The sequence below is a fragment of the Scardinius erythrophthalmus genome, assembly GCF_964197995.2.
Source record: "Scardinius erythrophthalmus genome assembly, chromosome: 14".
In the NCBI taxonomy this organism is placed as follows: Eukaryota; Metazoa; Chordata; class Actinopteri; order Cypriniformes; family Leuciscidae; genus Scardinius; species Scardinius erythrophthalmus.
The window spans coordinates 23,211,512-23,230,499 of NC_138234.1; the positions used below are offsets into that span (position 1 = coordinate 23,211,512).

General features: G+C 39.3%; 3 protein-coding genes across 3 annotated transcripts; all 3 read left to right on the top strand.

Annotated features, from left to right (window-relative positions):
• Positions 1-3,446: 3,446 nt before the first annotated feature.
• Positions 3,447-4,657, top strand: LOC308702177 (cathepsin G-like; the record flags this gene model as incomplete). Its single annotated transcript, XM_081384844.1, has 4 exons — positions 3,447-3,510; positions 3,622-3,772; positions 3,876-4,011; positions 4,499-4,657. The coding sequence occupies 4 exons, from the start codon at positions 3,447-3,449 to the stop codon at positions 4,655-4,657; spliced, it is 510 nt and encodes a 169-aa protein (XP_081240970.1).
• A 493-nt stretch (positions 4,658-5,150) lies between these two features.
• LOC308702179 (mast cell protease 1A-like) lies at positions 5,151-8,223 on the top strand (the record flags this gene model as incomplete). The annotated part of the gene is made up of 6 exons (XM_081384846.1): positions 5,151-5,205; positions 5,313-5,463; positions 5,865-5,997; positions 7,553-7,804; positions 7,887-8,034; positions 8,141-8,223. 6 exons carry the CDS (start codon positions 5,151-5,153, stop codon positions 8,221-8,223), a joined length of 822 nt encoding a protein of 273 aa, XP_081240972.1.
• Positions 8,224-16,353: 8,130 nt separating this feature from the next.
• Positions 16,354-17,887, top strand: LOC308702180 (cathepsin G-like; the record flags this gene model as incomplete). Its single annotated transcript, XM_081384847.1, has 6 exons — positions 16,354-16,417; positions 16,529-16,679; positions 16,783-16,918; positions 17,062-17,190; positions 17,380-17,452; positions 17,652-17,887. 6 exons carry the CDS (start codon positions 16,354-16,356, stop codon positions 17,885-17,887), a joined length of 789 nt encoding a protein of 262 aa, XP_081240973.1.
• Between the last annotated feature and the right edge of the window lie 1,101 nt (positions 17,888-18,988).

Here is an 18,988-nt window from a genome sequence, read left to right on the forward strand (position 1 = left end):
TACCGGTAGTGCAATTACATGCATAGCAAGTTTGTGCAAATCTGGGTTAAAGGGAGCAACACTTGCCCAGTACTTAAAAATACACTCACTCCTCTCTTCTCTTCTCTGCTTCTCTTGAATAATTATCCAAAACAGATGAGATGGAAACACAAGTTTGTTTTACTGTTGTGCTTTCTCTTTCTTTTGTAATCAACATCTGTTCTATCTCGTCGTCATCGTCGGATGATTGTGATGGAGTGTGCTGTCGCTGTGTAGTTGCTCTGCTGCCGGATAAAGTCTGAATGGCTTCCCAGGCACGACATAAATGCATTTTTGCGCGTTCGGATTGAAGTTCGCTGAGAAAAAGTCTGTATCTAGGATCGAGAAATAAAGCAGCCACAAAGGCATCATTGTCAAAGAGAGCTGTTTGACGTGTTTTTAGACACTGAACTAGGCGTTTTGCAAAAGGATTGTCGATTCTGTCTGTGCACAGCACACATTGAAGCCAAACACCATAGAAGTCACCTGCTGTGAGCTGGTCCGACTGGAGGCTTTTCGTAGCAATTTTCGCTGGTTTCAGTGCACTCACCAAGTTGGATATTGTATCCCAATCACTCTCACTTAAATGTAGCTCTGTAATATTTGGCGACATGTCCTTGCAAAAATTCTGGAGCTCTAAAAGGCGCTCCAGCATATCATGTGTTGAATGCCAGCGCGTAGGACAGTCAACAATGGCCCTTTTGTGTCCCATTCTTTTTAGAATAGTGACAACGTTCTGGGTGCGCAACTTTTTTTGCAACACGTCTTGCTTTAGAAATCAAATTGGATGACCGTTGGTCTTTTAATGCGTCGTCAACTGCCAACTGCAGGGTATGAGCCGAGCACCTGACACTGCGCAACACATGTCCTCCTGACATCACAGAGTCAAGTTCAATTACCACATCTGGTTCGCCTTGGGTTGTATCTGGCTCATCCTCATCCATTCCTACGCCCAAGGGATCAGTTTCATTCGCTTCATCAGATAGGGTGCCCTCTTGCATATCGGATAGTAAAGACACTGCCTTTAACATGTTAGCGCCGTTATCTGACGTTACGGAGTAAACTTGCTGTAATTCAACATTATATTCGTGCAAGACATCTGTCACAACGGATGAAATGTATTCGGCTGTGTGTCGTTCAGCTAGCTCCCTTACGGCCAAAGTGCGCAACACAATTTTTTCTCCGTCAGTGTACTGTACATTTATGCCAAGTACAGATCGGTCTCTGCATGTGGCTGAATCAATTTTAAGCATTAGTAGCCTTCCCTTTAACTCATTCTTGAGTTTTTCCCTTCTCTCCTGAGCAACACTTGACACCATATCACGGATATTTGAGGAGTTGATAGTAAAATCATTTCCTATAGCCTGTTGTAATGGGTCGATAATTTTTCTGAAGCCAGAGTCTTCCATTAATGTAAATGGTCTCCCGTTGACAGTTACTAGCTCTATGCACGCATCTTTTAGAACATCAGGATTCAGTTGAATATGTAGGCCTGTTGTCTTTGGCTTTTTAACTATCATCGAATCCAGAGTTGTTTGTCCATCTGCTGTAGATGCTGGTCTTTTATTGCAGGTTGAAGCCGCATACTCCGCTGGATGTTTACGTTGAATATGCCTCTGCAAGTTACCTCCGTGATTACCGGTTACTTCTGCCCCGCATCCTTCAATATTGCAGATAAACTTGTTTAACGACTTGTCATATGAGAAATAATTTTCTTGGTGGCGATTTTCTTGGTGGCGACCCATCTAAAAAAAATTATTGACAGTGGTATAAGCTAGGCTATACGCCAGGATTTTTACGTTCTACAAATTAGCTCACTCACATAACAAATCAAAACAATAGTTTGCATTACTTTGTATGGCTAATCTTTACGTTTCTAAGCATGTTTTAAACAAACCTCTGAGCATTGGTTGGGTATGGGTAGCCTGCTTTGGGGTTATTTAAGACAAATATTTTCGTGCCGGAGAGATTGTCTGCTGATGACTGCTGCGCGGGCATTGACTGAAATTCACTCACGATACGTCAATGTCACATGCTGAACTACTCAATTCATGATTGGTCACTGCTAAATTAAAAACAAATATTAAAAAGAACGATAAAATAACGTTATTAACCGGTTAATGGTCATTTCAAATAAACGTTTTTGTTCAGAACGATTAAAATAGATTTTGTTTTCGTTTTCGTTTTTGATCCTGTCAAAATTTCGTTCGTTTCCGGTTTTCGTTTTCGTTCCTTGAACCGGTTCAAAGCCCTGCTCTGAAGCGAGGGTGGGATTTCATGCTTTGAAAGATAGCCTGCTATTGCAAGCTGCTTCAAAATTGCTTACCATACCTTAAATAGTGTAGGAAATAGGCTTTTTTTTATGTGCCAAGTGTCTGAAATGGTTTGTTTGAAGATTCAGTCTCTCTAGTCCCCGCCTTCTCTGCTCTAATTGGTCAGTTGGCCCAGTCTGTTGTGATTGGTTTACTGCTAACAGCACATGTCGGAAACAAAGCACCTATAACCATATTTCAATTTCAAATCTTGAGGATTCCTCAGCACAGTGGTACGAACATTAATGTGCATGTTTTATCTAATCAATTCGAGCCCTCATCCTTTTGAAGTACATGCAAAGTAGATTCAGGACTCTGAAAACAGCACATTCTCCACATGTCAACGAGCACTGGGTACAGGTCCTGGTGGCAAAGTTTTTTTAGAGACAGCGCAAAGCTGCAAGCATCTGGTAAGCTCAAGCATCAAGGCTTGAGGACTGGCTGAGCTTTGTGATGGTTGTAACATGAGGCTTGTCAAGGCCACAGTCTGAATGACACAGTCAATGCAGGTTAATGAAAAGAATAATTCTTAGTCCATAAACAGCTGTAATTCTGAACCAACTAACAGATCATAGTCCAAACATTTCTCATTTTGCAGTAAAGATTTAGAGACCGGGTGGGATAGGGTGGAAGTCGACAAGTCCCCATTAAAGTCCCTCAGCCAGTCCTCAGTCTTCATTCCCTTAGCCGCTAGTGTCATAGGCTCAATCCCCTGGTCAGATCCACGCTGGGGCTCCACTTCCGGGGCGTTGGCAAGCTCTGTCCTCTTGTCTGTAATGCTTTGGTTATTGTAAGCCGCCCCGGGCAAAGACCACAAGAACTAGACAAGTCCTCTGCACAGACCCCTACTGCCAGTTTCATCTCCATACCAAAATATTCAAGTACCAAAATGTATGCTTACATGATTAATTCTTCTCGCCCAAACCATCTTTGGCTTGAATATGAGACTGCAAGGATTTACAACAACACTACTTTCTCATTATTGTGTTGCTCACACTACATTATTTCTTTTTAAAAGGAGGTGGAGTAACGGTCACCCTTAGTGACTCCACCCACCATTAAAGTATATTTATACCGTGTTTAGCCAGTGAGAGCTCAGTGATTGTCTTCTTCATCATGACCATCATCATCATCTCTCTTCTCCTGCTGGCATCTCTGCTGCCACACCTGACCTTCACTGGTGAGATTGATTAGATAACAGCATATTATGATGATGTATTTTAAAGAGTAGCCTATTTAATTTGTATGTGCTGATTAAGTTGACTGACAGCACTCCCTCTCTCTCTCTCAGCTCATGTGAATGTGGGTATAGTGAACGGCACAGAAGCCAAACCCCACTCCAGACCCTACATGGTTTCTCTACAGACAAATGGGCAACATAACTGCGGTGGATTCCTCATTACTGATCAGTTTGTCTTGACTGCTGCACATTGCTGGGAAAAGTAAGTCTTTATGAGTTAAAATCTCCTTTTACTGTTACTGCAGTGCAACCATATACAATATATCGTATGACATATGCGCATTTCCAATATGCCTTTTAAACAGACAAATGATTCTGACGGTTGTGGTTGGTGCTCATGACTTGGGTACACATCGTTCAGAACACATCGGAGTGAAGTCCTACATTCCGCATCTAAAATATATATCCTGGCCTATGCAGAATGACATCATGCTTTTGAAGGTAACATTCTGTAATACCTAAAAAATGAAAACATTTAAATAAACTTAGCCTTCTTAGCCTTAAGGGCTTCTGTACAAAAAAAGTATAATCCAACAAACTTCAGGCTTATAAAAGATTGCTTATTAAAAATGGTTGTATTTTTTAATTACAGCTAGAGAAAAAAGTCAAACTAAACAACAACGTTAGACTGATATCATTACCAAAGAATGGAGAAGACGTGGGAACAGATACTCTCTGTAGTGTTGCCGGCTGGGGAAGACTGAAGACTAATGGCCAACTGAGTGAGCGTCTAATGGAGGCAAACGTGTTTTTAATGAATAACAAAGAATGTAGCTATAAATGGGGAAAGTTATTCTCAGTCTCAAAGATGATGTGCGCACATGGTCATGGTGGATCCTGCCTTGTATGTACAAAAAATTATTCACAGACTTATGGTAATGTGCGAACTGGTTTCACTAGTGACGTGTTGATCTGTGTTTCTTAACAGGGGGATTCAGGAGGTCCTTTGGTTTGTGGAAACACTGCAGTTGGTGTCACATCTTTCGGTGACCCTGATCGCTGTAATTCACCTAAGCATCCTGAAGTTTATACCAAGATTTCAGCATATCTTCCATGGATCCGCAGAGAAATTGAAAATATTAAGTGACTTCATTGAAATTAAAAAAGCAAGAATTTGTTTTTTCTTTAATTCTTCTATAAACCTATTAAAATATCACATGGCAAGCATCATTTATAGTCAAAGTGTTCTCATTGTCACAACCACACCCTCATTTTCCAGTCATGCCTGTAGACTCATATCTCATTAAATGAGAAAAAACTCAAACACCAAAACTGTTGCTAAAAATTACAGGAAAAAAAAAATGTATTTCAACACAGGAATGGTATCATGAATTATATTGCATATATGATATTAGGCATAGATCATACATCATGTGGCAGATTAGTCAACTCCCATCAAGAACGCAAACATAACACCTATCTTTTCCACTTCATTGCAAAGTGAGAACCACATGAAGCTGTGAAAGAGGAAGTATGAGCACTATAAGGGGCAAAACCATGCAGACCAGTTTAGATGAAATGCCATCATCAACACTGAAGAGAACTTCAGCACTCCAGATAAAGCTTCCCAGAACAGCATCATGATAGTCTCCACGCTTTTGCTAGTCACCCTGCTACCATATCTGACGCTTCAAGGTAAGTCTGATAGAAAAGATAGATCTCTATTGCATTATGTCAATCTAAAGGAACGTTTAGTCAGATCTATTTCTAATCTAACCAACCTAAACTAATTTCTCTCTCAGCATCTGTGGATGTAGGTATAGTGAACGGCACAGAGGCCAGACCTCATTCAAGACCCTACATGGTCTCCATTCAAAGAAATAACACACACACATGCGGTGGCTTCCTTGTGTCTGAACAGTTTGTCATGACGGCTGCACACTGCTTTACACAGTAAGTTTTTTTGTTCAGTTAGAATTTCGTTGTGAGTCAAAGAGTCCCAGACCACTGCAAAAGGGTCTTCACTTGGTGTGACTACTTTCTATATAGTGATACAAAGATACAAACATACTATGATAGTACCCAACCTAGTGGGTACACGACTTAAAGGGAGTCTGCCAATTATAGTTTGAACCCAAAATGTGTTTATACTTAAACCTAAACCAAAGTTACCAAACTAAAGTTGAGCTAAATATTTGTGGCTTTGCAATGGAAGCATCATAACAAAGTATGCTATTACAATATGGTTCTAAATTCATATTGTTATACTGCAAGTCAAGCCTAAAATGCAAAACTCAATTTTGAGCAGTCCTCGTTTACTACTAAAATGCATGTTTTCTTCCTCGTCTTGACAGAGGAGTGAAGCTGACAGTCGTGGTTGGAGCTCATGATCTCAAGCGTGGTACTAGCCGCATGCAAGTCAAGTTCTACCACATCCACCCTGGGTATGAGTCTAAGGGTCTGCTAAATGACATCATGCTACTTCAGGTAAATGACTCAGCTAGAATTTTCACGGCAAACTGCAAGAAAACTATTTTATCCTTAACTAAAAGAATATATTGCTTTACTCGTAGCTCAAACAGTAGAGCGTTCGCGCTTGCAACGCCAAGGTCATGGGTTTGATTCCCCGGGGAAAGCAAGAACTGATAAGAATGTAAATGTGTACCTTGAAATGCAATGTAAGTCACTTTGGATAAAAGTGTCTGCCAAATGTGTAAATGTGTAAACTATATGCTATGCAAAATTCTGAGGAAGAGAAAACTATACTGAATGTCCTAAACCCTTTAGACTTTGTTCACATTGCACACAAATTGTACAAATTTCACATTGCACACTAATTTCAAAACTAATTCAAAACTAATTTACAGGACAAACCACATACGCATATGGTTATGGTTTGTATTGGGATTGTAAACAACATTGATTTTATGTTTGCTAGTTTTTTCAAATTACAAAATAAAAATAAGAAAAGCCTTAGATATATAATCTGAGAACTGGTGTAAAACTGAAGCCTCATGCAATTATACATAGGCTGCAAAATGAATAATAATTAAGTACTATGAATTATTTAGTACTTGTATTTTTTTTATACAATTTAAAAAAAAAAACATACACTGATGAGCCACAACAGTATCACCACTCACAGGTGAAGCAAAAAATGTTGATCATCTGCCAACAAGGTCACATGTCAAGGTCTGGGTTGATTAAGTGAACAATAATTTCTCTTAATCAACGTGTTGGATGCAGGAGAAATTGGCAGGAATAAAGATGTGAGCCATTTTGACAAGGGTCAAATTTGTATGCAAGGCAACTGAAACGGCAAGGCTTGTGTGTTGCTCCCGGTCAACAGTGGTGAGAATTTACCAACAGTTGTCCAAGAATGGGCGCCCAAGGCTCATCAATGCACGAGGACGACAAAGTACATTCCAGGATTTTTCTCCATATAGTGGACTTCAATGGGGTACAACAGTTTGAAGGTCCAAATTACAGTTTCAATGCAGCTTCAAAGGGCTCTACGCGATCTCAGGACTATCTGCTGCTAACTTCTTAGTGCCAGAGACCACAGAACACCCCCTTCAGGACTCTTGTTGAGTCCATGCCTTGGCGGTTTGGTGCTGTTTTCAGTAGCACCTCAATGCAGTACACAAGATCCGAGGGGAGGAGTCGGATCTTATATAAGGGGTGGAGATTGGTAGGTTTAGGGGTGGAGATGGGTAGGTTTAGGGGTGGGTTTAGGGATCAGGGGGTGGAGACGGGTAGGTTTAGGTATATGTAAGGTGGGAGGAGTTGGATTTTATCCAACTCCTCCCCCTGGATTTTATGCTCTGCATTGAGGACCATCTCGCTGTTTTGGCAGCTCGTGGAAGACTAATAGCATATTAGGCAGGTGGTCATAATGTTTTGGCTTATTGGTATATGTAGCAATTACAAAGTACTAGCACCTAGTATTCCCATTATGCTTTTTTAAAATAATTAGGTTAAATTTGTCATTTTTATTCATTTTGAAAATTATCAACATTAATGATTGAATTACTTGATGCAGCTGCATATAAAGGTCAACAAGAGCAAACAAGTCAACTGGATCTCCATACCAAAGAAAGATAAGGACATCAAGGCCAAGGCCCAATGCAGTGTTGCAGGATGGGGGAAAACAACCACCAATGGTGCGGCAAGCGCTAAACTTTTGGAGGTTGATGTCAAAATCATTGATAAAAAAGCATGTCAGAAGTACTGGGGGAAAACGTACTTCCCCTCAAGGATGGTGTGTGCAGGTGGTCATGGAGGATTTTGTCAGGTACAAAGTATATTCTGGAGACATCATAAATAGTGTTGCAGTGCAATTTTATTCACATGCTGTAACCTTCTCCACTTCTCAGGGTGATTCTGGAGGACCTTTGGTGTGCGACAAAGTTGCAGTTGGTGTTGTTTCATTCAATCAGCGAAAGAACTGTGACTCACCTACATTACCCAATGTTTATACCAAGATTTCCAAATTTCTGCCTTGGATAAAATGTATTGTTGGAGGTGTGAAGCAAAATCTTGATTAATAAACATTTTATTTTCTAACAACACACTCTGTTGATTGTATGTGTGGCTTTTTGGTGATTTTATGATTTGACATGTTGATCAGATGTGACACTTTTCAGTAGAAAGATCTTGATACCTTCTCAGCAGGTTTCCTGTGGGGGGCTGATGTGGTCGGACACCCTGTGAGAAACACTCTAGTTTGCAAAGACATCTTAAATAGAAAACCTGATGACTGTGCAAAAGTAATGAGACTCATCACCATAGATTAGAAAAGGTCTATTCTTACTGGAAGCACCAAAAAAATGACATGTCAGCTCACACCTATTATGAGTCTACTACTAGCATTAAATTGTCATTGAGAAAACTGAGGAAATTATTTAAAAATAAAACTGTTTCCACACATTTCTCAGAACATTCTCCTCATCTGCCATTGGCCAAACAGCCCCGCCCCAAACTCACGCCATTGGTTGAGCTGTTGCTATGTCAGGCTGGTCCGGGGCCCATTCTTCGTACGTCACTAACTCAGTTAGCTGGATTTGATTGTTGGTCGATTTGGCATGATCTTGGATTGTTTGGTTCTTCGACGCTCATCCTGGACTTGCTGTCATAGCAACAGGTGCGCAAGCTTAAAGCTGCTCGGGAGCAGGCTTATTTCATGTTAACAGGATTAGACTGCGGCTTCATAAGCGGAGCTGATACGGGAAGTCCAGTGCAGCGTGATAGTCCACTTTCTGAGATATATATTTTTTTCTCGTGACTCGTGAGATTGTTGTTTACATTATTAATTTGTTGGAAACGCACATTTATTTTCGACTTGTCGGAGTCTGGCTTTAACTACAGCACAAACTGTTTGCATTGCCCTAAGATTATTTACGAGTGGCTCTTTCCTTTACACTATTGGAGATGCGGAGAACTTGATGGAAAGTGCTGTCTGTCGTGTCATTCGGGTTTACCTGGTGCTTTTAGGTTTAAAAAACAGTTTTAGGTTTTATTGTTACATTTTCAAGCCACTTAAGACCCAATGTTGTAAAGCAGTTTTTTAAATCAGTTTTTCTTTTTTAGGCTATCATCAATTTTTTATGAAGATCATGCAATCATGACCATGCCGATTACAGTATATGTCACTCAGGCTTCACTAACGTGATTGGTACCATAGACTATAGGCTAGACCATAGACTGCCATCAAGGCCTCAATGAAGGGGATTGTCAAGTCAAGTCAAGTTTATTTATATAGCGCTTTTCACAATACAGATTGTATCAAAGCAGCTTCACAGTATTAAATTAAAATAATACATCAATGTTTGTTTCTAGTGGAAAACGTCCACGTTTGGTAATGCTGATCAATAGTATTGTTGATTGATTAATTAAATTAAATATCCCCAAATGTCCCCAACTGAGCAAGCCAAAGGCAACAGTGGCAAGGAACCGAATAACTCCATCAGGTGACCTAATGGAGAAAAAAAAAAAAACTTGGGAGAACCCAGGCTCAGTCGGGGGCCAGTTCTCCTCTGGCGATTATAAACTAGAGGTCGGATTTAACTGTAAGATTAAAAGTATTATATGAATGCCTGGCTGAAGAGATGCGTCTTTAATCTAGTTTTAAATGTGAACAGAAAGGGAAATATTCTTAATATTCCAGATTAGTAATATTATATCAAATAAAAAAAGGCAGTTGACTAAAATCTTCCATATCACAAATGTGAAAGCAAAATGGCCAGGATCTGTGCATGACTTTGGCTAACTAAAGGGAAGATTTCAGTGTCTGAAAAGTCTGAGGGGTTGCACACCTGACAGGGCCTGTGACATTGCTGCATGTGCCATATTACACAACATTGCCAAAAAAAAAACACTTTTCATTAAATTTTTAATAAAAGACAAATATGCTTAGTTCCTTGAGTTTTATTTCAATTGTTCTTTGTAAAGAAAAGCCAGTGGTCAAGTGCCTGCAACAAGAGATATTAGACACATGCCTCATGCAACAAATAAAAAGGAGAAGTTGTCTATACACTGCCCACCTGTAGGCCTATGTCTCCTCTGTCTGTGCAGACTCTTCTGTAGGCCTTTCTGTAGATGTAGAATCCTGCAACTTATATTGCAGCCATAAAGCATACAAGTATAAATTAAATAAAGTTATTTATGCATTTGCAGGTAGGCTAGTTCCTCCATATGACAGTTATCTGAGAGGGTTTATTCACTGCCCAGTGCAATGGAAACAAATGGACATTACAAAGTCTTATACTTTCTTTCCATTGGAAAGTTAGAAAATGTCCACTTACTGCACATATTTCAGTCACCAGTTTCCTGGGAACAGATACAAGTGTTGGTGTATTACGTATAAGTGCACAAAAGAGGAAAACACAATGTCATTACAATGAACTACACTCGGGAAAAATGTGATCAATAACTCATGGCAAAATATTTTTACATTAACATAAGTTTATCAGTTTTCACTTTCACAAGTCAAAGCAATTCATCATTACTCAAGATTTAACAGTTGAAATGACTATACGGCCTTAATTTAATGCAGCAAAAATGATTTTACAGTGTAGGATACTAAGATCATTTCTTTTTTTCTCTTGGTTGCTTTTATAAACAGACAACCATTTATTTAACAGTGCCTTTTATAAAAGAGACTGTAATATAACTAAAAATGACCATTATGTAGAATATTTTTGTACTTCACTTTTATTTGTTCCCATGTTCTAGTGCGGTTACTCTGACATTACAATAAACAAAGTAATTAGGCCTATGCAATTATTAAAATACAAAAATATAGACTAATAAGTGATAAAAACATCTAACATGGCCACTTCTAACGGATTTAAATTGTCTGCTACTTTTTGCCCTCTCTCCTGGCTTTTGCAGACTTTGAGGTGTTCCCTGGCGTTTTGATTACACATTAAAATTCTGAATAAACTTCGACTATTAGTTCTTTGTATTATTATATTATTTGTATTATTAGAATGTAATTTTCATTGACATCGAAAAAAGTCATGTGATTACATAATGTATGTTACTTGTAATGCATTACTTTACTTGTTAGATCAAAAAGTAATCTGATTTCGTAATGCATGTTATTGTAATGCGTTTTTTTACTCATAACATCAAAAGTAATCTGATTACGTAATGCATGTTACTTGTAATGCGTTTCCTTACTCATAACATCAAAAAGTAATCTGATTAGTTAATGCATGTTACTTGTAACACATTACTTTACTTGTAACATCAAAAAAGTAATCTGAATGCGTTATGCATGTTACTTGTAATGCGTTACCCCTAACACTGATCATTTCAGATGAGATTGAAAAAAACGTATCACTAGGTTTTCTCAGAGGAGGGCTATGATAGAAATGTGCATGTCCATCTTGAACATAATCAGAATTATCAGCTAATAAGGGTAAATCTCCATACTCTGGTGCACTGGAGGGAGCATCTGAGTGGTTTCCACAGTTGTACCTTGACAGGCTATAGAAAATTCTGATGGAATCTTGTATGCAAATTGTATGAAGCCTTTGCAATATTTTGCATTTATATTTATATTTTTTGTATATATTTTATAGTTTTCACATGATTTGATATAATTGTATTGATTAGTTTGTTAAATTCACATACTTTATCTGTTATATTTAATACAGTATATCTTCAGTTTAAACCATAACCGCATGCTGAAGATCTCTTTGAAAAATTTGCAAAAAAATAAAAATAAAAATCAATTCTTGTTTTTCATGCCCTAAGAGCAATAAAAACACATAGGAAAAAAAATCCTGACTGAGGTTATAATAATTCATGCATGAAAGGGTTAATTTTACTCTCTTTTCTGCTATCTTTTTTGCGGGTCTAAATATTTTGCTTGCGAGTTGAACAGTTTTGCTTGCGAATGAAACTGTGTCTCAGTGGGCGGTCTCTACCAACCAGGATGGAAGGCCCTTTTCTATTGGTCACCCTGGATTGAAGTTGACCACGCCCACTACGTTTTCCCGCATAATAGTATAATAGTACAGTACTACTGGTCAAAAATTTGCACACAGATTACTTTTTTTTTTTTTTACTCTTTATCTCTGAGCATTTGATGTTATTGTATTGATTATCTTTGAACTTTTTACGAAATTGGCATGATACATTTACCTGACATAATAAATTGTTACATTTGATTTTATTCTAAATTACTCTGAAATTATTTTTTCTGGTAGATTAAGTGAAGTCTTATGTTTCTGCAAATCTGCGTTCAGGGTTAAGTACATACTAGATCCCAGTTTAGATGAAGCGCAGGGCACATCTGGTGGGATTCTAGATTCCTGACTAACTGCTTGACTTAATGATGTTTTATCAACAAAGTTCGGGAGGAGCACGTTCAGATAATTAACACAAGTGGAGAGCACTCAGCAATCAAGAGGTGTATATACACTCAGCAGTCTCACCTCATTCCATTGATAGTTTTGCAGCATCCCTCCACCACCCCTTCTCCACGCTTCTAGTCCTAAGCACTTTGGATTGGAATCCACTGCTGCTTCAATGTATATGTAATGAGTAATTATAATCAAGGTATTAATCAATATTTTTCCTTCTAAATATCAAATGAGTTGAATGACTTCTCTGGAGATTTTACTTTGTTATAGAAGTTACCAGTGTGATTACTGAAATGTTCTTTTCATGTATTCTTTAATGTCAGTTTTTGATATCTGAATGCAGTAACAGTGCTTGCCTATTTATCCCAGCTTCCAGAAATGAAATGGGGACATGTTTTGTGTTTGAGAAAGGTCTTTAACATGTTAAAACACAAAGGGGTCATTGAAGACTATAGTTTAAGGGTCCATTTGTCATTTAAATCCTATACTTTCCATTTAGACTAAAGTGTCCTATCCTGAGAGAAAGAACTTATCTTGATGTTTTGAGACGAGACTCCTGTTTATAGTTAGAGCCTAGCCAAATCCAACCTTGGAAAAGATGTGTGTTGGTGTGTGTGTGTTAGTCTTCTTGCTTACAGGTTAAGGAACCACTAGCATTATTGGAGATTGACTGAGTTGTTGTTCGAGACATGCTGGCACCCAGCCACCCAAATCTGCGAACTGGAAGGTCACGACGTGCCTAACTTTAGGGTCCGAGTGTCAGCTGCATAATCGATGGAGATATGCTTCTGTTTATCTGTATATGTGTGGAAAATTACTATGTTTATCTGTTTTTTAGCCAATGAGAATCATTCAACCTGTAAACAATGACGTAGCTTAGACCTTGGAAATGGTATAACTGCTGTGATCTTTGTAACTGTCAGCGGGGCGGCCTACGAACTCCTGTGTGAGTCTTGAAGCTGACTTCTGCTGATGAAACTGCAAACTATCTTCAGTAAAACTTTTCTTCAATTTTTTATAATTCTGACTCCGGATCTTCTTTCAAACATCTGGTCCATGGGTCCTAAACTGTTAACCCCTAACATCAGGAATCAGTCATTGTGACATTACCAAAGGCGAAATCTGTCTGCAACTCTGCATCGGATTGTTCTTGTATATCCTGCCTATAAATCTTAGCCTTTTTGGAATGATATTAGGCTTTTTTAAGGGTAACAATCTGCATACCATGTATAATGAAGTGTAAAATATTCAAGTACCAAAATGCATTTATGCATGCTTAATTTTTATTGTCTAATCCATCTTTAGTCTGAATAACAAGAATACTGTTCTTTTCATCACTGTGTTGCTCATACTGCAAGAAGAAAAGAAAAAAAGAATTGGGGGCAACTCAGTGACTCCACCCACTTTTACAGTATATTTATACAGTGTTTTGCCATGAGAACTCAATGTCATCTTCATCATGACCATCATCATCATCTCTCTGCTCCTGCTGGCCTCTCTGCTGCCACACCTGACCTTCACTGGTGAGATTGATTATATTACAGTATATTATGATGATTTTTAAGAATTTTTGATTTGTATATGTGCTGAATAAGTTGACTGACAGCTCTCTCTCTCTCTCTCTCTCTCTCTCTCAGCTCATGTGAATGTGGGCATAGTGAATGGCACAGAAGCCAAACCCCACTCCAGACATTACATGCTTACTCTTCAGAAGATCAGGGAACATATCTGTGGTGGATTCCTCATTTCTGATGAGTTTGTCTTGACTGCTGCACATTGCAGGAACCGGTAAGGGTTTGTTTAGAAAGAACTTTTGACTGAATGAAGGAATGCAGTACAACCACACAGTGTTTCATATGACATAAATGACTATCATAACTTCCTCTTTCAACAGATATGAGATTCTGACGGTCGTTGTTCAGGTACAGCAAGAGTTCAGATCACATTGAAGTGACATCCTAATGTACATCCAGCATCCAAACTATACATTCAATTATAATTGGAATGACATCATGCTTTTGAGGGTAACAAACTGTAATACTTTTAGTTGTTCTAATAGAATCTGATCAGGAAACAGTGGCACAAAACTGACACACACTATGTTTGAAATTCTATTGCAATTTCTTGCTGTAAGAAATAACGGAAGGGATTAAATTAATTTCTAAAATGGGGGGAAATGAAAAATGCAGAAAATCTGAAAAATCATTGGTAATTCACAGCAAACATTTAGAGGTAGGGTAGGCCATTTATTTTATAAACACTTTTGAAACTCTCTTCACATCCTCCTAATAATCAATAATAGAAGTGGTCTTATTAAAACATGTACATATCTTCTGTAAAAATCTCAGGATCAAAAATGTTCGTCCAATTATTGCATTCGGTCCGATGTCCTACCTGCCTATCAACATATGTATATCCATACCTCACCCTGATCGCGCAGACATCACACGTCATCAGCGCGTTGTAGTCACCAAGCTACAGTTACCAAGCGTCAAAAACAAACAGCAGCCGCCTTTTGCAGTTCCTCCTGAACCAAAACAATGAGCTTTTGCTGTGTTCCCGCCATCCTCACATCCTCAGACTTGGATTTATGCGTTTCTATGTCAACACTATCAACGCCGAACAGCAGTCAGGTGGTACAAGTAAGAGCTCTGTAAGTTGTTTGCATTTATTATTATTATAATGTTATGTACTTTGAGTACTCTCGTCTCATGATGCTTTGCAAACTTTCATGTTTTTGAAGGAGGTGTGGCTTTGGAGAGCGCTCTGAAGCGAGGGTGGGATTTCATGCTTTCAAAGCTAGCTTGCTATTGCTAGCTGCTCCGAAATTGCTTACCATACCTTAAATAGTGTAGGAAATAGGCTTTTTTTAATGTGCCAAGTGTCTGAAATGGTTTGTTTGAAGATTCAGTCTCTCTAGTCCCCGCCTTTCTAAGAGCCTACTCTGCTCTAATTGGTCAGTTGGCCCAGTCTGTTATGATTGGTTTACTGCTAACAGCACATGTCAGAAACAAAGCACCTATAACCATATTTCAATTTCAAATCTTGAGGATTCCTCAGCACAGTGGTACGAACATTAATGTGCCTGTTTTATCTAATCAATTCGAGCCCTCATCCTTTTGAAGTACATGCAAAGTAGATTCGGGACGCTGAAAATAGCACATTCTCCATGTCAACAAGCACTGGGGACAGGTGGATGGCGACGAGATCTCAGTGGCAAAGTTTTTTAGAGACAGCGCAGGGCTGCAATCATCTGGTAGCGACAGGGCTTAAGGACTGGCTGAGCTTTGTGATGGTGGTAACATGAGGCTTGTCAAGGCCACAGTCTGAATAACACAGTCAATGCAGGTTAATGAAAAGAATAATTCTTAGTCCATAAACAGCTGTAATTCTGAACCAACTGAGAGATCATAGTCCAAACATTTCTCATTTTGCAATAAAGATTTAGAGACCAGGTGGGATAGTGTGGAAGTCGACAAGTCCCCATTAAAGTCCCTCAGCCAGTCCTCAGTCTTCGTTCCCTCAGCCGCTAGTGTCACAGGCTCACTCCCCTGGTCAGATCCACGCTGGGGCTCCACTTCCGGGGCGTTGGCAGGCTCTGTCCTCTTTTCCGTAATGCTGTAGCCCAGGGGTCTCTGGTTATTGTAAGCCGCCCCGGGCAAAGACCACAAGAACCAGACAAGTCCTCTGCACAGACCCCTACTGCCAGTTTTGTCTCCATACCAAAATATTCAAGTACCAAAATGTATGCTTACATGATTAATTCTTCTCGCCCAAACCATCTTTGGCTTGAATATGAGACTGCAAGGATTTACAACAACACTACTTTCTCATCATTGTCTTGCTCACACTACATTATTTCTTTTTAAAAGGAGGTGGAGTAACGGTCACCCTTAGTGACTCCACCCACCAATAAAGTATATTTATACTGTGTTTAGCCAGTGAGAGCTCAGTGATTGTCTTCTTCATCATGACCATCATCATCATCTCTCTGCTCCTGCTGGCATCTCTGCTGCCACACCTGACCTTCACTGGTGAGATTTATTAGATAACAGCATATTATGATGATGTATTTTAAAGAGTAGCCTATTTAATTTGTATGTGCTGATTAAGTTGACTGACAGCACTCCCTCTCTCTCTCTCAGCTCATGTGAATTTCGGGACTCGGGACGGCAACGAAGCCAAACCCCACTCCAGACCTTACATGGTTTCTCTACAGACAAATGGGCAACATAACTGCGGTGGATTCCTCATTTCTGATCAGTTTGTCTTGACTGCTGCACATTGCTGGGAAAAGTAAGTCTTTATGAGTTAAAATCTCCTTTTACTGTTACTGCAGTGCAACCATATACAATATATCGTATGACATATGCGCATTTCCAATATGCCTTTTAAACAGACAAATGATTCTGACGGTTGTAGTTGGTGCTCATGACTTGGGTACACATCGTTCAGAACACATCGGAGTGAAGTCCTACATTCCACATCTAAAATATATATCCTGGCCTATGCAGAATGACATCATGCTTTTGAAGGTAACATCCTGTAATACCTAAAAAAAAAAATTAAATTTAAATAAACATAGCCTTCAGGGCTTCTGTACAAAAACAGTATAATCCAAAGAACTTCAGTCTTATAAAAGATTGTTTATTAAAAATGGTTGTATTTTTTTTTACAGCTAGAGAAAAAAGTCAAACTAAACAACAAAGTTAGACTGATATCATTACCAAAGAATGGAGAAGACGTAGGAACAGATACTCTCTGTAGTGTTGCCGGCTGGGGAAGACTGAGTGATCGTCTAATGGAGGCAAACGTGTTTTTAATGAATAACACAGAATGTAGCTATAAATGGGGAAAGTTCTTCTCAGTCTCAAAGATGATGTGCACACATGGTCATGGTGGATCCTGCCTTGTATGTTCAAAATATTATTCACAGACTTATGGTAATGTACGAACTGGTTTCACTAGTGACGTGTTGATCTGTGTTTCTTAACAGGGGGATTCAGGAGGTCCTTTGGTTTGTGGAAACACTGCAGTTGGTGTCACATCTTTTGGTGACCCTGATCGCTGTAATTCACCTGTAAAGCATCCTGAAGTTTATACCAAGATTTCAGCATATCTTCCATGGATCCGCAGAGAAATTGAAAATATTAAGTGACTTCATTGAAACTAAAAAAGCAAGAATTGGGGACTTCCGCTTCCGGTCGCATGGCGTGAGCAGAGCAAGGGACCAGCTCCTTGTAAATTGTATTAAATTTTATTTTCCAGACCAACTAATTTCAAACAAACTGAGCCACAATTTCCGTGATATTAAAATGTCTCAAAGGAAGGGCAGACAATACACGCAGACGACTCTGGAGGTTGAGTCTCACGCCGCCACCGCAGAAAAAAGTGAAGGTGCTAAAGCTAGCAGAGTCACGGGGCTAACAGAAGAAGGCCCAATCTCACTCAGTCTGCGTGCCGAACTGAGATCAGAATTCAACTCGTACGGAGACACCATGTGATAATTTCTTAAAACAGAAATAGAGGGCCTTGGCAAAGAAATACGCAACGAGATCTCATCCTTGCGGGAGACAACCAAAGCGGACATGAAAACTATTCGTGACGAGCTAACGGAAAAAGTTGAGAGACTGTTTTCAATGCAGGCAGAAGCAGCTAACATACAGACGGGCATGGAGCAGTCCCTCAGCGACACTTCTGCTCTAGAGAATTCTTGCCAATCTCTTGCTGCTGATCATAAGAAACTTCAGGAAAAATGCGTCGATTTGGAGAACAGGAGCCGCCACCAAAACATCAGGATACTAAACATCCCAGAGGGGTCTGAAAACAACACACCAACCGCGTTTGTGGCCAAGTTTCTGTCTAAAGTGCTTGGGGAAGAAAACTTTGACGGCCCCATTCTTGTTGATCGTGCCCACAGAAGCCTTGCCCCAAAACCACGTAATGGTGAACGGCCCGACCCATAATCGCCCGCCTTCACTACTGCTCGGATAAAGAAAAGATCATGTCGTTGTCCCGGACCAAAGGCAAGCTGTCCTTCCAGGGAGCACAGGTTCATATCTTCCCCGGTATGAGCCCAGAGGTAGGACGACAACAAGCAGCCTTTAATCAAGTGAAAGCCAAACTGCGTGATGCTGGAATCCAGTACAGAATGTTTTTCCCTGCCAAGCTGGAGATTACAGCCGATGGTTCCAAAATGTCTTTCACCGACCCACAGGCAGTGGAGAGGTTTATTGACAGCAATCATCATGAACATTGAACGTAAGAGCACTAATTTGGACACTTGTGTGTGGTAATGCTGTGGCCTACACAAACTGAGGAACGGACTCTCAACCAGGTACCCAAAGAATGTGAATCCTTTTACTATTTATTTATTTTATTTTTACTTATTTGTTCTTACATTTATTTACTATAGATTACTATACTGTTATTTTTATTTATTTAATTATTATTATTATTTTTGTTACATTTATTTGCTTCAGATTTAGGGAACTCTGGGTTAAATTAGACATACGTACTGACCAAAATATGGTTAAGAAGGCCTGGAAAACGAAATTGGTTTAACTTTCTTTTTTTAGGAGCTTAGTGGTAAGTCAAATGATCAC